Here is a 17,831-nt window from a genome sequence, read left to right as displayed (position 1 = left end):
CGTCCCCGTTGAAATCACTTCGCGCATGCTTCGCGAATTTGGCTGCCTGTTGCTTGCGCTTCTTCAGTGGACCGCCGCAGTGCAAAATGGATTGGCGCCCGCTTCCTCAGCTTGGAGGTTTCCGTGCTTGAGCATGCACCTGGGCGGTTGATTGCGTGCTCGAAAATCTGCCGCGGAATCCAGCATTGTGATTATTGGCACGGCTCTCAAACAATGCTCAGGTAAAGCCGGGTGAAAAACGCGCTTTCGCGTTCAGTGCAGACTACTTCTGTGCTACTCCCGACAGAAAGTTCCCGTACGCATTGCCGAAGCCACGCGTCCTAGCTCGCCTGGTGGGGATCCAGGCCTGGCAGTTCCAAGGGACGTTTGGCTGCTCGTTTCGAGCCGATTGCAAGCTTACGTTTGGCGGCGTTTATAATTACGTGCTTGGGCATGAATCATCGGGACTGTGGCGCCGCGCGTGCAGGTGATGGTTAGTTTATTGCAGGGAATAGGGGAGATTGGTTGGATTGAACAGCATGCAAAGTGGGGTTTGAAAGGCGTGTGGTTTGGCCTAGACAGATGGCAACTGACGCTGAGATTTTATGAAGTACATGCATTAGTCCCGTGTCCATGGACGCTCGGGCGCGCTGACGGCCTCCTTGATGACAACACGAGTGTGACGCCTCCCACGGGTACCGTGTAGGAGACAGTCCGCAGCGGGTACTACCGGCCACCGTTTGTACCTGGCATTGGCTCTTGGATTTGGGTCTAACGCCTGCCCGTCGAACTGTCCAGTCGGCTCTGGGTGTGCTGTGGCGCTGTGAACCCGGCTTTTTCCTGCCACGTAGACCGGTGCAGGTCAGGCAGAGTGCGCTTGCCGTGTGGTGCTGATTGTGCACCTTGTCAGGTTTGCACTACCAGTGCTATGCATTGTCGCCGCCTTGCTCTCCATGGTGGAATGTTGTACGGTTTTCAAAGTGACGCTGCTGAACTGTAGGGAACAGGACTCGATTCTCAAATGCAGGTCGCTTAAATTCTGGATATTCCTGCTGACGTATGCAAAGCTTCATCACTGTTGATACGCTTTTCCGATGCGTTGACAAGAAACGATGCAAAATGGCTTCCAAGCTCCGGACGCTGGTGTTTTTTGGAATCAGTCAAGTGTAACATCTACATCTGCATCTGCCTACCTACAAAGGACGCTAAAAGTTTTTTTGTGAAGAAAGGTAGCGCCTTCTTCTGTCGTCCATCTCCAGCCAGTTCTCATTCTTTGAGGCAGTGTTTTGAAGCTCTCTTGGGTCGGTTTGTACAGACGTGGGCTAGAATCAGAAAAAGTAGATTTGTTGCGCTGGCGGAATGCACGCTTATTTTCGCGTCTCTCTCACTTTCTCTCTCGCTTTTTTAAGCCGCCGTCATCTAGCGAAATACGAGATTGGGCGGTGACTGTGCCGTGCCTGTGCCCTTAGGAATGTGAAAGGCATCTTGGTCGAAAACACACCATTCCCATGTTACTCAGTGCGGGAGACGCTCGGCCATCACCTATGCTTATGCTTTATCCACTAGTTCGCTCGCAATCGGGGCGGAGGTCTTCTGGACACGTCAGTGAACAGCTCGGTCGAGATTTCTCGATAGCGTCATGATGTCAGGTTCCGTCCGGGCGCGGACTGGCTGGTCCCAGTCCGGGTCCGGGTCCTGCCACCACCGAAGCCTGTCAGCTGGTCCCAGTCCGGGTCCCGCCACCACCGAAGCCTGTCAGCTGCGGTCCTGCCTCCGCCGTATCCTGTGGAACGCCTCTGGAGCGCCTGCCAGAGCTCGCCAATGCCGATTATCCGCCAGATTGCAGGTCGTAGCCCGATCCGCCCGATTGCAGCTCAGTGTAGAGCCAGAGTTCAGAGGCCGCTCGAAGCTGGGCTCGCATCGAACGTCTGCAGGCCATCTCATCTACGGTGGACGGGAGGCGAGGGCTGTCGACCTGAATTGCATACCTTGGCTGTCGGTACGTCACAAACTGTGCTTGAAGCATATAGGTCTATTTGTGCCAAGACGTTTTTCTTCGCGTTTCTCAACTTTGATGCTGTGTAAAAAAATATGTTTTATGTCGCAACGTGCAGAGTTGGCGCTTGATTTCTTGGCTTGATTGTTACCATTGCTCGGGGATGAGCAAATTAGCCAGTTTGTGGGTCTAAAAAAAACAAGGTCGCATCCCCCCCGCAACCATTCTTGCACCTTTATGTGTGCATTGTCTCATACAAACGCCCATGTTGCGATATGACATCTCATTGTCTGCAACCACGCTCCTACCCTCCTTCTGTCCAGCCCATTGCTAAAGAAGCGGCACGTTGTAAGCCCCGCTTGCAAAGAACGGTTCAAAACCGACGCGTGTCTTGGCTCACACTCATCATTAGCGTGAGGCGCGACAAGGCACGTCTAGCTGTTGCCTGAATCCCCTGCTCGGCGGCCAGACGGGGAGACAGGGGCAGGCGTGGAGCGGCGGTATGACGTCTGCTTGCCGGATGAGCAGGCTAGGCGCGTCTGCCGCGCATCCAGTTGGAAGCGAATCACCGGCTGGGGGCGCCTTCCAGATTCACCACACTATTTCAGGCGTTTCCTGGCGTGGTGAAGCTTTAGTGGTAGAGTTTAACCTCTTAGCGTCCACGCGAGGCCTGGCTGGCACATTTCGCGCTGGTGATTTCATCAAGCTTTCGCGTTAAAAGAACAAGCCGTTGTTGGCCTGGTTGTGACGCTAGTACATCAACCACCGTGAGTCGTACCGGACTCAGAGCAGATGTCAGTGCCGTGTATTTTGGTATCCGCTTTGCATTGTACAGTACCATGTGTAGTGGTTGCCAAAGTGTATTCGACTCGAAATATGAATTATTTTATTTCGACGCCCACATTGGCCAAGTTGTCTAGCAAATGCCACGAATGCAATGAAAATGACCACGTCGATTCAGAACTCTTTCGCCCCTGCCCTCGGCAACATCTCGGCAAACGGCTCTCCAACATCGAGTGAGTTTCGCTATCTGCCGCATTGACGCAAGGCAGCAGGGTCGCCTCGAGGCAGCGCAAATTAGCCATCAGAGGTTGGCAAAATATGCAATGGTTCGCATCTCGAGAGCACAAATTTAGTAGCTAAAAGCTTCGAACGGCCCATTCTCATCGTCCCTCTCCAGCCTACATGCTCTGTCCTTCCCCACCCTCTCCCCCCCCCCCCCCCTCCCCCCGGTCTGGCGAGGCCGGCTCCGCCAGTGGCTTGCTATCGGCCGGAAGGTGGCGGCCGGTCGCCCGATAGGGCGCGCGCCTTGGGCGGCGGCGGCGGCCGTGTGCGGCCCCGCCGGCGCGCCCGGCGACTGTTCGGCGTTGGCCCGCGCAGCAGCCCCGCTCTCACGGCTATCTGGGACTCGCGCTGCACTATCTTATCCGTTGGCACACGTGGGTGTGCTGTGGGCCCGCTGCTTCAGTGCTAACAGACAGACTCACTCCAGAATACGGACCATCACTGCCCTGACAGGCTGGTGACTGGCTGATGGGTGAACGGACAGACGCCATAATATGTACTGTGTGAAGTGACCCAGCAGCCGATACGCCCTCAAAAAGTGACCACCATGGGGCACGCACGACCCGAAAACGCGCAACGAGCGGCCCTAGTGCCCAGTTTACCGTGCACCTGCCGCGCGCCACGCCGCCTGTGGGTGTGACAGGGACTGGAGTCGAGCCGCGACCTTGACCCGCGCCCGGCCAATGCCAAATTACGCCGGAATCAACGTCGATGTGGTCGGCCCCTGCCCGAGTTCACGCTGCTGCCCGACACATGAGGGATTGTGGGCGCTAGGCGGCACGTCTGGGCGCCGCTCGACTCGGATAACAGGGCGGTCAGCCGTCGGCGGCCGTTCCCTCGTCTGATCACACCGCTCCGGACTCCGGCGGCGGCCGCGCCCCATCCCCCTCCCCCAGTCTGATCACACCGCCCAGCCCGGCGGCGGCCGTTCCCTCGCCTGACCACACCGCCCCGACCCCCGGCGGCGGCCGCGCCTGATCCCCCTCCCCCAGTCTGATCACACCGCCCAGCCCGTCGGCGGCCGTTCCCTCGCCTGATCACACCGCTCCGGGCTCCGGCGGCAGCCGCGCCTGATCCTCCTCCCTCCCCCCCCCCCTCTCTGCCTGATCATACCGCCCCATTCCGGCGGCGGCCGTGCTTGATCCCCCCCTCCCCTCAGCCTGATCACACCGCCCTGGCCCCCGGCGGCGGCCGTGCCTGATCCCCCTCCCCTCAGCCTGATCACATCGCCCCGACCCCCGGCGGCGGCCGCGCCTGATCCTCCTCCCCCAGTCTGATCACACCGCCCAGCCCGGCGGCGGCTGTGCCTGATCCCCCCCCCCCCCCCTCCCCCTGCCTGATCACACCGCGCCGGCCCGGCGACGGCGGCCGGCCGGCCGGCCGGCTGGCTGGCTGGCTGCTGCGGTCGGGTTCGCGTGGCGGCTGTGGTCGGACGCCCTCCTGGGCCGGGCTTAGCCGGCGGGGTGAACGACCGGAGCGCTGGCGGCGTCACACCTGGGAGGCTCGGTCGCCGAGACCCGATCGCTCCCGTGCGAGATGATCCTGAGCTGGGTGCGCCGCCGCCGCTCCGCGCGTCGCGTTCGAAACCGGGAGCCGTCTTGAGAAGTGTAATAGGGCAACGAACGGCGTTGGCACCGCTGGTTCCTGAAGCTGTGGGGCTTCGTGATACTTGCGCTTATGCTGAGGTCTTGCACAGGTTTTCATCAGTTCAGGGGTCACGGCACTGTTAGGAAATGGCGCAGTACTTCAGAACAGTCCCGAAGTCGCTGTAACTTAATGTTAGACTTGGCTGGAACTCACGCCCAGACCTACAAAACTTTTGCGAACTTGGTCATATGTTGGCAACCAGTCGGTACTGTGGCGCCTCAACTTTCAAGACTGGTGTTTTCCTGGACTCGCACTGAACGAATGTAGACGACGGAGTGCAGAGAAATGTTTTGTATAGTTCGGACTGGAGACATGCACAGCTCGCTTTCCCACCAACCGGCCACAGCCGACCTGGCCATAAGCCCAGACGTTTTTGCCGGAATGTGATTTTACCAGCAAAACGGTCAACTTTGTTCAGGCGTGTATGTTAAACATAAGAATAACACTAAGATGCCAATTTCAATCAACCGCAGAGTTGAGTGTTGTTGAGTTCGATTTCCCTAGCATGTACGGAAAGTAACAGCTAACCCATGGTGAAATGATACCATATAATCAGGCTGACAAAGGAATAACGTTATGGAAGAATATCACCGAGAATGTTAATATCACTATTCACCCAACTTATCAAAGCTTAACCGAACTGATCGCACTGTTGTGTCGTGAGCACTTATAACTTATCATACGGGTCCGCTCTGTGCTTGGGTGCTGTCATGATGTAAATACGCACCTAAATTTTTCACTCGTGTGCACAATACACATGCTCTCGTGTGCCATTTTTTTCTAAAATATATTCAAGATGTTCGACATTGTTATCTTTGGAGCACATGAACACCAGTATTAGCAAAAGTCGCGTAGAATCGCTGCTTGTTGTTGGCCTACATAACGGCTAGTTCGGAGCCGGCTAGTTTTGGCCCATATTCAGAAGTCTGATCGTGGGGCGTTGTTGCCGCTGTGCTCTGCCCGTCTTCGCTGTTGTGAGAGGCCTTCCCGTCTGCCTTTGCTGATTCCCACCAAAGTGCCACGTTCCCCCCCCCCCCTTGCCCGTTCAGCGGGGTAAGCGTTCTGGAGGTCTGACGCGCGCGTCTGGTCGGCCTGCCTGTCACCCTGCCTGCCTTGCGCATGCTGTCTGTGTCCGGGCTGCCTGTCCGACATCTGCCCACTGTCCGGTCTGCCTGTCCGGCGCCTGCTGACTGTGTCCAGCTGCCCGCCGTGCCTGTCCGGTTTGCCTGTCCTTGTGTGTGTGTGTGTGTGTGTGTGTGTGTGTAGTGTGTGTGTGTGTGTGTGTGTGTGTGTGTGTGTGTAGTGTGGGGGTGTGTGTGGTGTGTGTGTGGTGTGGGTGGTGGTGTGTGGGTGTAATGTGTGTGGTGTGTGTGTGTGTGTGTGTTGTGTGTTTGTGTGGTTGTGTGCTGTGTGTGTTGGGGATGTGTGGGTGGCTGGTGTGTGCCTGTGTGTGTGTTGCTGCGACGGTCACGACCGCCCTGTCGCATGCAATCGTATTTACCGCGCGAGTTTCCCTCCGCGACGCGATTAGAAAGCAGCGACCTACCAGAACTAATAGGTCGCGTCGCTCCGGAAGTGGTGCTGCGCGTGCAGCGCCCCTCCCCACCCGCTCTACTGTCCACTGCTGGCCGCCACTTGCCCGGAACTGATGACGCCGGGCCGCTGTGCCCGGGTGCGCTCTTATGAGCCACCGCAGTGCGCCGGCGGACGGGTAAAACGGGCGAATCAGGCGGCCGGGCCGTGGGTTTTGCATGAGGCTGGTTGCGGAAGAGGCAGCAAAGGGACAGCAGTGAGGGATCATCCTTGTAGTGCTTTGTTGTTTGTGGTATGTGTAGTGATCGCTCAAAGCGCGAATTTTTTTATCTGTTGTTTTACTTGGAACTGCTCTCTGGGGAAACGTCGCTCCCAAAGACGGGGACCCGTTATGATTTCCTGTAGTTACAAACATTGCGGGCATGTTTGATGGTTTTAAGAGGCGAGAATAAAAACTGAATCGTGCGCTTAATTGGAACTTTCAGAAGCCATAATCATGCTGGAGTGCCATCCCGAGCAACCCGTACCACCGCAAATGACTGCACTTAGCTGGCGAGCAAGTCTGGCGACAGAAAACGAGGCAACGACACGAAACGAGCCGGGCATGCCTTTATCCAAGGCTGTAGGACCTCTATTCGTTGTCCGACACGACGTGTCCCAGCCACCTTTTCACTCTGATCGGTGTTTTCCTTTGCAGATGCTGGCAATAATCTCATAGCGGACGTGGAACGGTGAGACATGAACGCGCGTGCGGGGCGCTTAGAAAGACCCTGCGGGACCGCCGCCGCCGCCACCGCGTCCCCGAGGAGCGCGCCGGCAGCTCTGGGGCCGCCCCCGGCGCTCTACGCCTCCGAACCGCGCGCCGCCGGGGCCGAGGCGGCAGAGTTCACCGGCCAGATCGTCTACAACGGGGACGGCTCGGTGGCTGTCGTCGACGCCGACGTGCCGTGGGTGTCGGCACCGGACAGCGTCATCGACGACGGGCGGGCGGGGCGCACCGGTGCCGTCCCGCCCGCCATCTCCTCAGTGCTCTTCATCCACCGGCAGCGGATGCTCGGTGCGCGCCGCGCCGATGCAGGTGCCCGGCTGGAAACGAAAGTTCCTGATGGCTTGACTGTGGACAGATACAGGGTGTGCGATGTCGCCGAGGCGCGCGCCGCGTCAGATCGGGCGCCAGATACGCTGGACGCGGCGGCGGCGGCGGCGGCGCAAGGGGCCTCCCATCCCAGCAGGACCAACTTCATGTGCTGTGTGTGCAGGCTGTCTTTCGGCGCGGCGAGTTCGTTCGTGGCGCACTCGGCCGGGAAGCACGGCCTGGCGCTCTCCTCCGGTGAGGTCCGGTTCTTGAGCGGCGGAGGCGGCGGTGGCGGCGCGGGCGGCCTGCTGACGGCGGCCGGCGGGCGACGGCCGAGCATGGCTCTCCTGCGCCACTACCCGCTCGACGCGTCGCCCGGCAAGGGGGCTGACGCGCCGGGCCCGGTGGCGGCGGGCGAGGCTGAAGACGGCTCGTGTGCGAGGGAGGTGAGCGGCGGTCAGGACGGGGCGTCGGCCCTCCCGCCCAGTGTTCCTAGTGTCAGTGCTGCGGAGGATGTGCAAGGGCGCGTGTTCTTGTCGCACGGCCACCCTGCAGTGCTGCCTCCGGACGGCGAGATCCTGTCAGGAGCCACATCGTCACCGGGGACGATGGCGAGGGCCGACGAGGAGAGCGCGCCTTCCCAGCCTCAGGTCCACTCTTCCCAGCCGTCCGTCGCAGCAGTGGTTTCACAAAGCGCCTGCAAGACTCTGAAGTGTCCCCGCTGCAACTGGCACTTTAAGTACCAGGAAACGCTAGAGGTTCACATGCGCGAGAAGCATCCGGAGGGCGGAGCCATTTGTCTGTTCTGCGTAACCGGGCGACCTCACCCGAAGCTGGCTCGTGGTGACGCGTATGAGTGCGGCTACAAGCCGTACCGCTGCGGTGTCTGCCATTACGCCACCACCACCAAGGGCAACCTCAGCATACACATGCAGTCGGACAAGCACCTGAACAACATGCAAGAGTGGCGAAAAGTGCACGGGGACCTTCGCACGCGGCTCTCAACTGCGCTACACGATGTGAAACAAGCTGACGCTGGCAGCGTGAGCGCAGCGCACGACCAGCCTGCTTTCGATAGCAGCCGGATCTCTCACCCCAATGGCTCGTTTGAGGATGTGGAACGAAACTGCCATCTACTGGGCCTACAGACAGGTCTGGCCGAGGCCCTCCGGCAGCGCCTGGGCTCACAGACTGGTGCCATCGGGTCCATGCCTGCTAAAGGGCCTGGGTCGTCGGTGGACACCGCTCTAGACCAGTCCGTCCTCCGTGTGGTTGAGAATGAGGGTGAGATGTCGCCCACGGAACGAGACCGATCCCGAAGCAAGGGCCTGCCGTCGGAAGACCCGACTGAGCTCGCCGACCCGAATCCCACGCACGTTTTCAACTGCTGCACATGCTCCGGCTTCTCCACGGACTCGCTGGAGGAGCTGGGCCACCACGTGAGCCAGGACAGGAGCCGTCCTAGCGTCGCTAACGCGACCACTATGGAGGGAGGCAACCACGTATGTCGCCTGTGCGCTTACAAGACCCACCTGAAGGCCAACTTCCAGCTGCACTGTCAGACCGATAAGCATCTGCAGAAGCTCCAGCTCTTCAGCCACATCATGGAGGGCGGCGACTCCAACGCGCGAAAGCTGCGCCTGCTCCACTCGACTAGCTCCGGCTCTGTGCGCTGCAACGTCTGCGAGCTGTCCACCCGCAGCGTCGCCCAGCTGCGAGCGCACGCCGTCCACAAGGGGCACGACGTGCGCCGCGTGCTGTTTGAGCACCTGCGCCGGGCGGAGCGGCACGTGCCGGCGTCGCGGCGGAGCTACGGCTGCGCGCTGTGTGACTTCGCGGCGCGCCAGAAGCTGCCGCTGCTGCGACACATCGGCGGCGCGCGCCACCTAGAGATGGAGCGGCGGCGTCAGCTGCGGCGTCGGGCCGACGGGCGTCGGGAGCCGGACCATGTGGCCGCCATCTTCGCCGTTCGCGAGGCGGCCGACGAGGCAGGTCAGTCGGCACGCGCCACGCACTGTGAAGGGCAGAGCGAGGGCTAGAGGGACGCTGATCAGCGGAGGCAACCGGAGGCACTGTTCGGGACCCACAGGAGAGGCAGTGGTGACGACCCTGCGACGGCGAACAGTCGTGGGCGGCGGATCTTACATCGCTGATAAGTTGCATGTGTTTCACAAAGTGAGATGAACTGGCTTACGCCGGAACTCATGCAGTTCTCGCAGTGGGAAACTGGCTGATGATGTCACGGAAAAAGTTGGAGCATGATGCTAGAATGTGGCTTAACTCCAAAAGCTAGCTAATGCCCACAATTTAGGTTCAACACACCGCGTAGCATCGGCGACGTTTAAACACTAATGCAAAATAACATAACAGCCATAATATAGTTACATGTCCTAGTATAAATGGCAAGGAAGTTGATGTTCATTTTTATTGTCTTTTCGTATGAGTGCGGCCATCACTATTAATAGTTACATACCAGTGAAACATGCATAAATGTCAAGATGTTGAAAAGCAAAACGATATGCTGAAAGGGAAGAAAGCCTTATGAAAGCTTTATATTCATTTTAGGGCCATGAAATGACCGCTGCTAATCGGAACAAGCTAATCGCACATGGCCAAGCATATGCACGCCTTCAGTTATTCAGATCATGCCGGGCCGTGAGGTGCGTTGCGTTTTTGAAGGTGCTCATTCACATTGCATTACATACATAGCTGTACACCAGCCCACGCAGTTTGTGTTTGCCCCATCGTCTCCGGACAGTGCTCCCGGCACAACCTATTACCAGTACTGTGGTGTGTCTTACCTCCAGTGCTCCCACCATGACTTGTACCAGTGCTGTGGTGTGTCTTACCTCCAGTACTCCCACCATGACTTGTACCAGTGCTGTGGTGTGTCTTACCTTCAGTACTCCCACCATGACTTGTACGAGTGATCTGGTGTGTCTTATCTCGAGAGCTTCTGGCACGACTTGTACCAGTGCTTTGGCGTGTCTTACCTTCAGTGCTCGCACCATGACTTGTACCAGTGCTCTGAAGTGTCTTACCACCAGTGCTCTCGTATGACTCCGGCACCACCTTACTACAAAAAGCGTTCGTATGGCATGCCAAACCGTAATGCATGCAAACGAATACAGTTGTAGCATTGAAACGTTTCAAGCTTTCAGCTATTTCTTAGAACGCCTCAAAAACAGCATCGACTGACTTGCATTAATAAGATGCCGCGGACCGACATTTTGGTGTGGGGTGTCTTGTGTAAATCCCAGCTGTTGTTTGTGGGGTAGAGTCTTCTAATATAAGCATGGTCGGTGGTGTTCTCTCACGTTATCACTATGTCGTAGCCAGGGCTCTTCTCATCTTGATCCTTGACGTGGCGTAACCCATAGGAAAGCTGCAGTAAGCTGTGGCGTAACCCATGGAAAGCTCATTTCTGGGTTTTAGCTCTCTCTTTTGACCCATACCTCCGTGGGAAGATCCTTGAGGCCCGGGTAAAACTGTGTCTTTTCCAAGTACCTAGTATGTAGTTTTTCGCAATAAAATCGATTTGTTGTTGCTCTCTGCCTGCCCTTTTGTGACAGTGGGCAACAGTTTCGTCTGCTGCCGCGGATCGTGCGTGATCTTGTACACGTAAGTGCGGGCACAGGAAATCCACCACGTCGTCATCCGGAACACTCGCGGCATGCGCTTCTTTCTGTTTGCAGATGATCCCGCGGTGCATCCCGGTGATTCAGAGCCGACAAATGGTCACGGTGACTGGCGGCCGTCGGAAACCCCAGAGCGCCTGCAAAACAGAGGGGCATCAGAGTTGCGTAAACGTCCTGGGGGCCTGCTATCGGACGCTGACATGTCGGCTGCAGACACGGTTCTGACGCCGTCTGCTGAAGCCAGTGACATGAAGAAGCCCTCGGATGGGCGTCAATGCGCGGCGAAACCACCCCAGAACAACCACCGTGAAATTGGCGCGATCTCTCCTGTTAAAAATGATTTGGCGCTTGATCGGGATGTCACCAACACTCAGCAGATCCAGCCAAAATGTGATGCGGATGCAAAACACGATGCGACCGTGGCGAATTCAGTCGAAATATGCGTTGAAATGCGTAATTATGTTCCGCTCGGCCATGGCCTCAACTTGAACAATGGAAACAGTATGGTCCCGCCCTCGAGCGAGAAGAAAACACGTTGCCCTGGTTCAGATGCAGAGTTGCCTGCTCAGCGTTGCGATCAAACACACCATGATTATGCAACGGGCGCGTGCAACACCGGCCACTCCGTGTCTGAGGATCATTCCCGCCGTGCCGGGCTTTTACAAGCCGCGGAGTGTCATGCGCCCGCACATGGGAACGACAAAGACGACACCCGACCGTTCAAATGTGACACTTGTAAGGTAGCTTACAGCCACCCACAGATACTGAGCATCCATCTCCAGTCGGCCTCACACCAGTCGCGGCTGACCAAAAGCCTGGAGGCGGTGGCGGCCAGTGCTTGCAACCAGCCTGTCCAGACGGGGACTTGCGCCGGACAGCTGCCCGCCGAGGCGCGCGCGGAGGAGGTGGCGGCTACCAAGGGGCCGTCCCTATCGTCGCTGCTCTCGGCAGACGGTGCTGGCAGTATGCAGCGTCACGCCGAGGCCAGTCTGGCGCACTTCACTGGCTCAGCGGGCAAGGATGTAGGCGGTCCGAACCCCGATGGAGGGCAGCAGCGGCAGAAGATGAAGGATGCTATAGTGGAAAGACAGGTGGCTCAGGGAAGCATGCTGACGAATAACGAGATGACCGTGGTGCAGTCTGGTAGCGTGAACGAGTCCCAAAGTGTCCCGTCGTCTGGTAAGCAGCCCGTCACGCTGAAAAATCAGCTACTCGAGGCGTATGGGCTGGAGATCGCCATGCATCATTGTGAATCGCGCTGGAAAAGAAGAAAAAGTCAGGCCGATTGTAACAGTAAGCCAAGCGGGGCAGATGGTGGCAAGCACAAGCAAGCAGCCTCCAATGCGGCCGAGTGGGTGTGCCGTGTTTGTCAGAAGGAGTTTTCCAGCCTATGGATAAGGAGATTTCATGAAGAGAAAGTGCACGATAGATGCGTGCCGAAAGAGGAGTTGGAATTATGTGTTGAACGACTGTCGCGAGACTTTCGCACTGAGCGGCTGACGGTTGCCGACGGCGACGAGCAAACATCACCCACGATATCGGAGGAGACGCCGGCCGGGGATTCCCAACGCGTCGAGCACATTAGCGAGCTCTCAGGGAGCCGGAAGGTGTCGTCTCGATCGCATGTCCAGCCATCAGGCGCGCTTCCCACACCAATCTCGCGCCAGAGTCCGGCCGCGTCGGACGCCGTTCCGAGCGACGGAGCGAGCGAGCCCCTCAGTCACGCCCAGCCTCGCGATGCAGCCGAGTCGCGTGCTGCCCCCACCAGTCAACCGACGCTGCCCGACCTACAGACTGCGCTCGGCCTGATCCAGGCGGCCCACATCCGTTACCAGATGCAGCAGCTGGCCGCCATGGGCTCCCCCCTGGGCGTGTTCGGCCTGGGGGCCGCGGCGGACGCCGACGCGCAGGCGTCGTTGCTCTCACTCATGGCCGCCCAGCAGCTGCTGAGCCCCGGCATGCTGTGGGCTGCCCAGGCACAGGCGCTGGCGCAGCAGCGGGCACAGGCCTCGCCCGTCCTACCCGTGTCCGGGCAGGCGCCACACAGCCACAGCCGCCCTTCACGTGGTGACGGCCAGGCGAAGCGGGTGCGCACACGCATCAGCGGCAGCCAGCTGAAGGTGCTGCGCGCGCACTTCGACATCAACCACTCGCCGTCGGAAGAGGAGGTCAACCGGGTGGCGCGGTGCTGCGGTCTGGGGCCGAAGGTCGTCAAACACTGGTTCAGAAACACGCTGTTCAAGGAGAGGCAGAGGAACAAAGACTCGCCCTACAACTTCAGCGTGCCGCCCACTACTATTCTGGACGTTGAGAAGTACCAACGGATGGGAAGTGAGAGTAGCTCAGCCCCTGAGCCCAGCGATCAGCGCTCAGAAAAGCTTCAGAGCAGCTGTGGCGAAACCGTAAAGCATGCCGAGCGCGGAGCCACGCTACGTACGCAGGGATCACCAGCAGCGACCAGTGCCGAATCGCAGAGTATGGGTAGCGTATCCAGCTGGACACCGAACTTATCCTGTCATTTCACCTCCGCGCCTCGACCAGCTACAGACGTCACCTCCCGGCTCTTCTGCCACGCGCCGCCACCTCTCGCCCACAATGGCAGCTTGTCGTCCAGCGTGGCCTCTTTCCCGGAGAATCTGTCGGCTCGCCCGGACTGGCGCTCGCCGCACACCAGTGTGTTCGACGAGCTGACCATCAGCCTGTCCAGCAGTTCGTCCTCGCAGCCGGCGTTCTCCCCAGAGTGCAGCAGCCCAGCCAAGCGGAGCCCGCAGTGGTCGCAGGTCAGTCCGCCGGGCTCGTCCGGCCACAAGTACGCCGGCCGGCGCGCCAACCGCACCCGCTTCACCGACCAGCAGGTCAAGGTGCTGCAGGACTTCTTCGAGAAGAACGCTTATCCGAAGGAGGACGACCTGCGTCGGCTGTCCAAGCTGTTGAACCTGGGACCGCGGGTCATCGTTGTCTGGTTCCAGAACGCGCGGCAGAAGGTGCGCAAGGTGTACGAGAACCAGCCGCCCTCCGACCGGGCGGATGAGAACGCGAGCCGCTTCCAGCGCACAGCCAGCCTCAACTACCAGTGCAACCGCTGTCTGACCGTGTACCAGCGCTACCACGAGCTGATCCGCCACCAGCGGCAGCACTGCTACCGCGAGGAGGGCGAGAAGCAGCTGGGCAAGGCGCAGGAGTCCGGCGGCGACGTCACAGTGTCGCTGGCCAGCAGCCTGCCGGCTCTGGGGCTTGCTCCTCCGCAGCAGGAAAGCACCTTCAAGTGCGGCAAGTGTCTGCAGCAGTTTGACCGCTTCGACCGCTGGCGCGAGCACCAGGTGCTGCACGTGATGAATCCGAGCCTGGTGCCCAGCTCGCTCCAGAACCAGTCGTCAGGCGGCGCGCCGAACACGCCGAGCGTGAGGCCCTCCCACTCCGCTGAGGAGGCTTCCGAGGATGACGAGGCCGAGGGTCAGTCCTCCTGGGAGAGACTCGCCAACGACAAGCGTTTGCGGACGTCCATCCACCCGGAACAGCTGCAGCACCTACACCGGCAGTACCAGGCCGACCCCTGTCCGAGCCGCGAGACCCTGGAGGCAATCGCTCGCGATACCGGTCTGAAGAAGCGCGTGGTGCAGGTCTGGTTCCAGAACTCGCGCGCGCGGGAGCGGAAGGGTCAAGGCACTCGCCGGTTGTCGGTGGGTGACGCGTGCCTCACGCCGCTGGTGACACCGCTGAAGACGAGGGCGGCCGAGTCGGCGCTGCTGCCAGAGGTGTCCATCGAGCTTGTCAGCACATGCCCTGATCCGGCGAAGAAGGACCTAGTCCCCACGCGCAACGGCGCTCACCCGTCGCAGGCTGGGTTCCCGGGTCTGGTGCGTCCTCCGCCCGAGCGGCCGCTGCAGATCTCATTCTTCCCGTCTGCCGACGCTCCGCTGGACCTCAGCAAGCCTCAGCCGTCAGCGGCGACCGGCGGCGGCCCTGCGGAGCTCGCCACCGCTGTGGACCCGACTCGAGGCGCGGCCGCCGCCCGAGGCGACGCCGCCTGCCTCAGCGTGCCGTGGACAGCCCGCGACGCTACCGACGCGGACGGCGCGCGCTCGTCCGGCGCCGCCAGCCCGGCGGCGGCGCGCCAGCCGCTCACTACGTCCAGCAAGCGCTTCCGCACTCAGATGTCGGCGGCGCAGGTGGGCGTGCTGCGCAGCGTGTTTGCCGCCTACCGCATGCCGACGATGGTCGAGTGCTCACGGCTGGGCGAAGAGATCGGTTTGGCCAAGAGGGTCGTGCAGGTGTGGTTCCAGAATTCGCGCGCCAAGGACAAGAAGCGGCACCTGCAGAGCGGCCGTCCGCCGACGCCGCCGCCGCTCGGCTGCGACTACTGCCAGGTCCTCTACGGCGTCAAGTGCAGCCTGCAGGAGCACCTGCTGAGCCGCGCTCACATCGAGAGTGTGCGCCGCGCCACGGAGGAGGGCAGGACGCCGCCGGCGGCGGGCGGGGCGCGCGAGTCTGTGCTGCCACCCGGCCGCACCGCTGCGGAGGAGGGCAGGGCGCCGCCGCCGCCGGGTGGGGCGCGCGAGTCTGTGCTGCCGCCCGACCGCACCGCTGCGGAGGAGGGAAGGGCACCGCCGCCGCCGGCGGGCGGGGCGCGCGAGCCGCTGCCGCCGTCCGGCCGCACCGCCTCGCCGCCACCGACGGTCGGCGACGGGACGGCCTCGGCAGATCGCCTGGACAGGCCGCGGCCAAGCCTGGGACGCAGGAAGACGACTCCAGAGGAACATCAGGACGGCGCACGGCAGCCACCGCATCTCCGAGGTAGGTGGCGCCAGTGGGGACGGTTCGTAGGCACTGGTGCCGACTCAACAACCTGCTCATACGCGTCTCTAGGAAAATAAGCAAAAGGACGTATAATCCGGGTCTCGGTGTCACGTGTATCTCTGTAACAACGCTTGGGTCCTGCTGAGCCATATTATCCTCGATTTGGAATGCGCAGTAACCATAGCCCTGTGTGAATTATGTGTCTCGTCAGCACTGGTGGGAAACACGTCACCCTGGCCGAATAATTGTTTGGTAATAGAGCGGAACGCTCAGCTAATTATAATTGGCCTTCCCGTTCAGTTGTCTAGAGTAGCAATTAAGCCCTATTTCCAAACTGCTTCTCATCAACTGGCTCGATTTGTGGTAATAATGGAGGCCCCGAAGTTGTCTTGGGATTTGGTTCGCAGCCGTTGTTCTGACATCCGTGGTCAGAAAACCGATTTTTAATAATAAAAAGACCACAGTAGCCAAGCACAGAAGCCGCCGATAGGTGCGTGGACGATGTTTTTCTGGGTGGCGGTGTCATGTCCTTTCACTTTTTAGGTTTGCCTTTAAGTGTGATGTCTTGAACTTGTTAGAAACGGGTCCTTGACATTTTTGCAGGCTTGATATCTCACGCTTCTTATTTCCATGATGACATAATCCCGATGAGGCCGATGAGATAACACCGAAGCACAGTGCGACCCCATCCGCGGAACTCTGCCGCATTCCACTGAGCCTCGAAGCATGAAGGGAGCGCCACCGGCCCTCCCCACGTGTGTGCCACACGAGACGGGAACCACATGCTGCCTGTGGCTGGCAGATCTGGTTATTGACAGCGCGGGGCCGGTCCGGCGCGTCTGGATGATCCCTGGGCCGCGGCTCCTGCCCGTGTCCGCCTGCCGCACGCGACGCCAGCTGCCCCCCCCCCCCCCCCCGCTCCGGCCAGCCATCCTGGGGATTAGCACCGTCCGGTGCGCGGGGCGGCGAGGCGTTCGTTCCGAACGGGGAGGCGTTCGACTGGATCCAGACCGGTTCTGGAGCGGGCTCGGCGCAACGGAAGTCCAGGAGAAGTGGCACCGTTGTATTTGAGCATCTGGGACATACAAAAGCGTGTCGCACGCCCCTCCCGCGCCACCAAGAAAAAAAGACGAAAGCTTGTGTTGGCAGGTCGATTGCCATTAGAAAAGAAAATTGAAGAATTGATCAGACTGAAAGTCTGTTAAATTGAACGTCAGATTTGACTGCGAGGTCAGTGCACCTCCCCGACGTCAGCCACCCGTCGCCCGTTGGTGCGGTGCTGCGCCCAGGCACCCGCCGCTCGTTTGGGGTCAGGTACAGCGCTCGCAGGAGTCGAGCTCGTAGTCGGCCGGGTGCTCTCGCTGCTTTACGGCCCCACCGCCTGCGGTGATGACTCATTGGGGCGGGCTCATTACCGGCCGGCGTCAGATCGGCGCCCGATGCATTCCTGGCGCCTGCACCGGCTGCGGTGGCCCGGCAGCGCGCTGCTGACCGACCGCGCGCCCAGCTGACCTCCCGGGACCCGCTCGGTCTGACGTCACGCCCCTCGGGCGACGGTGTGACGTCACGCCTGAGGCGGGGGTGTGACGTCACGCCCCGGGCGGCGACGTGACGCGCGGCGCTACCATACACGTGTTGTGCGATGGTGCCGGAGCGGTTGGAGTGGGCACGGCGGGCGGCGCTGCACATGCTGCCGAGGCCAGCGGGGCACGTGAGTCAGCGCTGGTCGCCAGTGCGCGGGTAACCGGGACACATCGGGCGCAGCGGCTACTTTACACGTCGGCACGGCCTCATTGACCGGGCCATCCGTGCTCGATGTATATTAGCCGTAGATCAAGCATTCGACTCAAAGGCCGCCAACGATTACGTCGATAATAATCGACTTTTAATTACAGGCGCGTCGCGCTTATAAATGACTCTAGTGTGTCTGGGCCTCATAAGCCCGGACTATTAATGGCATACCGGGACGGCAATTAACCACTCCCGTCGATCGCGGCATTGTAAGGCTAATCTGGCGCCAGCGCTGATCATTCGATGCCGTAATTGCATTTGGCAAACAAACCCCGCGTGGGAGGGCACCATGGCAGCGCGGGCTGATGGG

The 17,831-nt window shown here is 60.0% G+C and overlaps 1 protein-coding gene across 1 annotated transcript in view; it reads left to right on the top strand.

Annotated features, from left to right (window-relative positions):
* Window positions 1–17,831, top strand: part of zfh2 (Zn finger homeodomain 2) — a 70,539-nt gene that overhangs the window by 18,852 nt on the left and 33,856 nt on the right. The window contains exons 2-3 of the mRNA XM_037221727.1: window positions 6,918–9,287; window positions 10,991–15,727. Of these exons, the coding sequence (XP_037077622.1) occupies window positions 6,959–9,287; window positions 10,991–15,727 (7,066 nt within the window). The 5' untranslated portion in view covers window positions 6,918–6,958. The remainder of the gene's footprint in view (window positions 1–6,917; window positions 9,288–10,990; window positions 15,728–17,831) is intronic.

This window comes from Pollicipes pollicipes, unplaced genomic scaffold (genome assembly GCF_011947565.3).
Source record: "Pollicipes pollicipes isolate AB1234 unplaced genomic scaffold, Ppol_2.1 Scaffold_4740;HRSCAF=5597_pilon_pilon_pilon, whole genome shotgun sequence".
NCBI classification, from domain to species: domain Eukaryota; kingdom Metazoa; phylum Arthropoda; class Thecostraca; order Pollicipedomorpha; family Pollicipedidae; genus Pollicipes; species Pollicipes pollicipes.
Note: the sequence above shows the minus strand (reverse complement) of the source record. Positions and strands in the feature narration are given on the sequence as shown.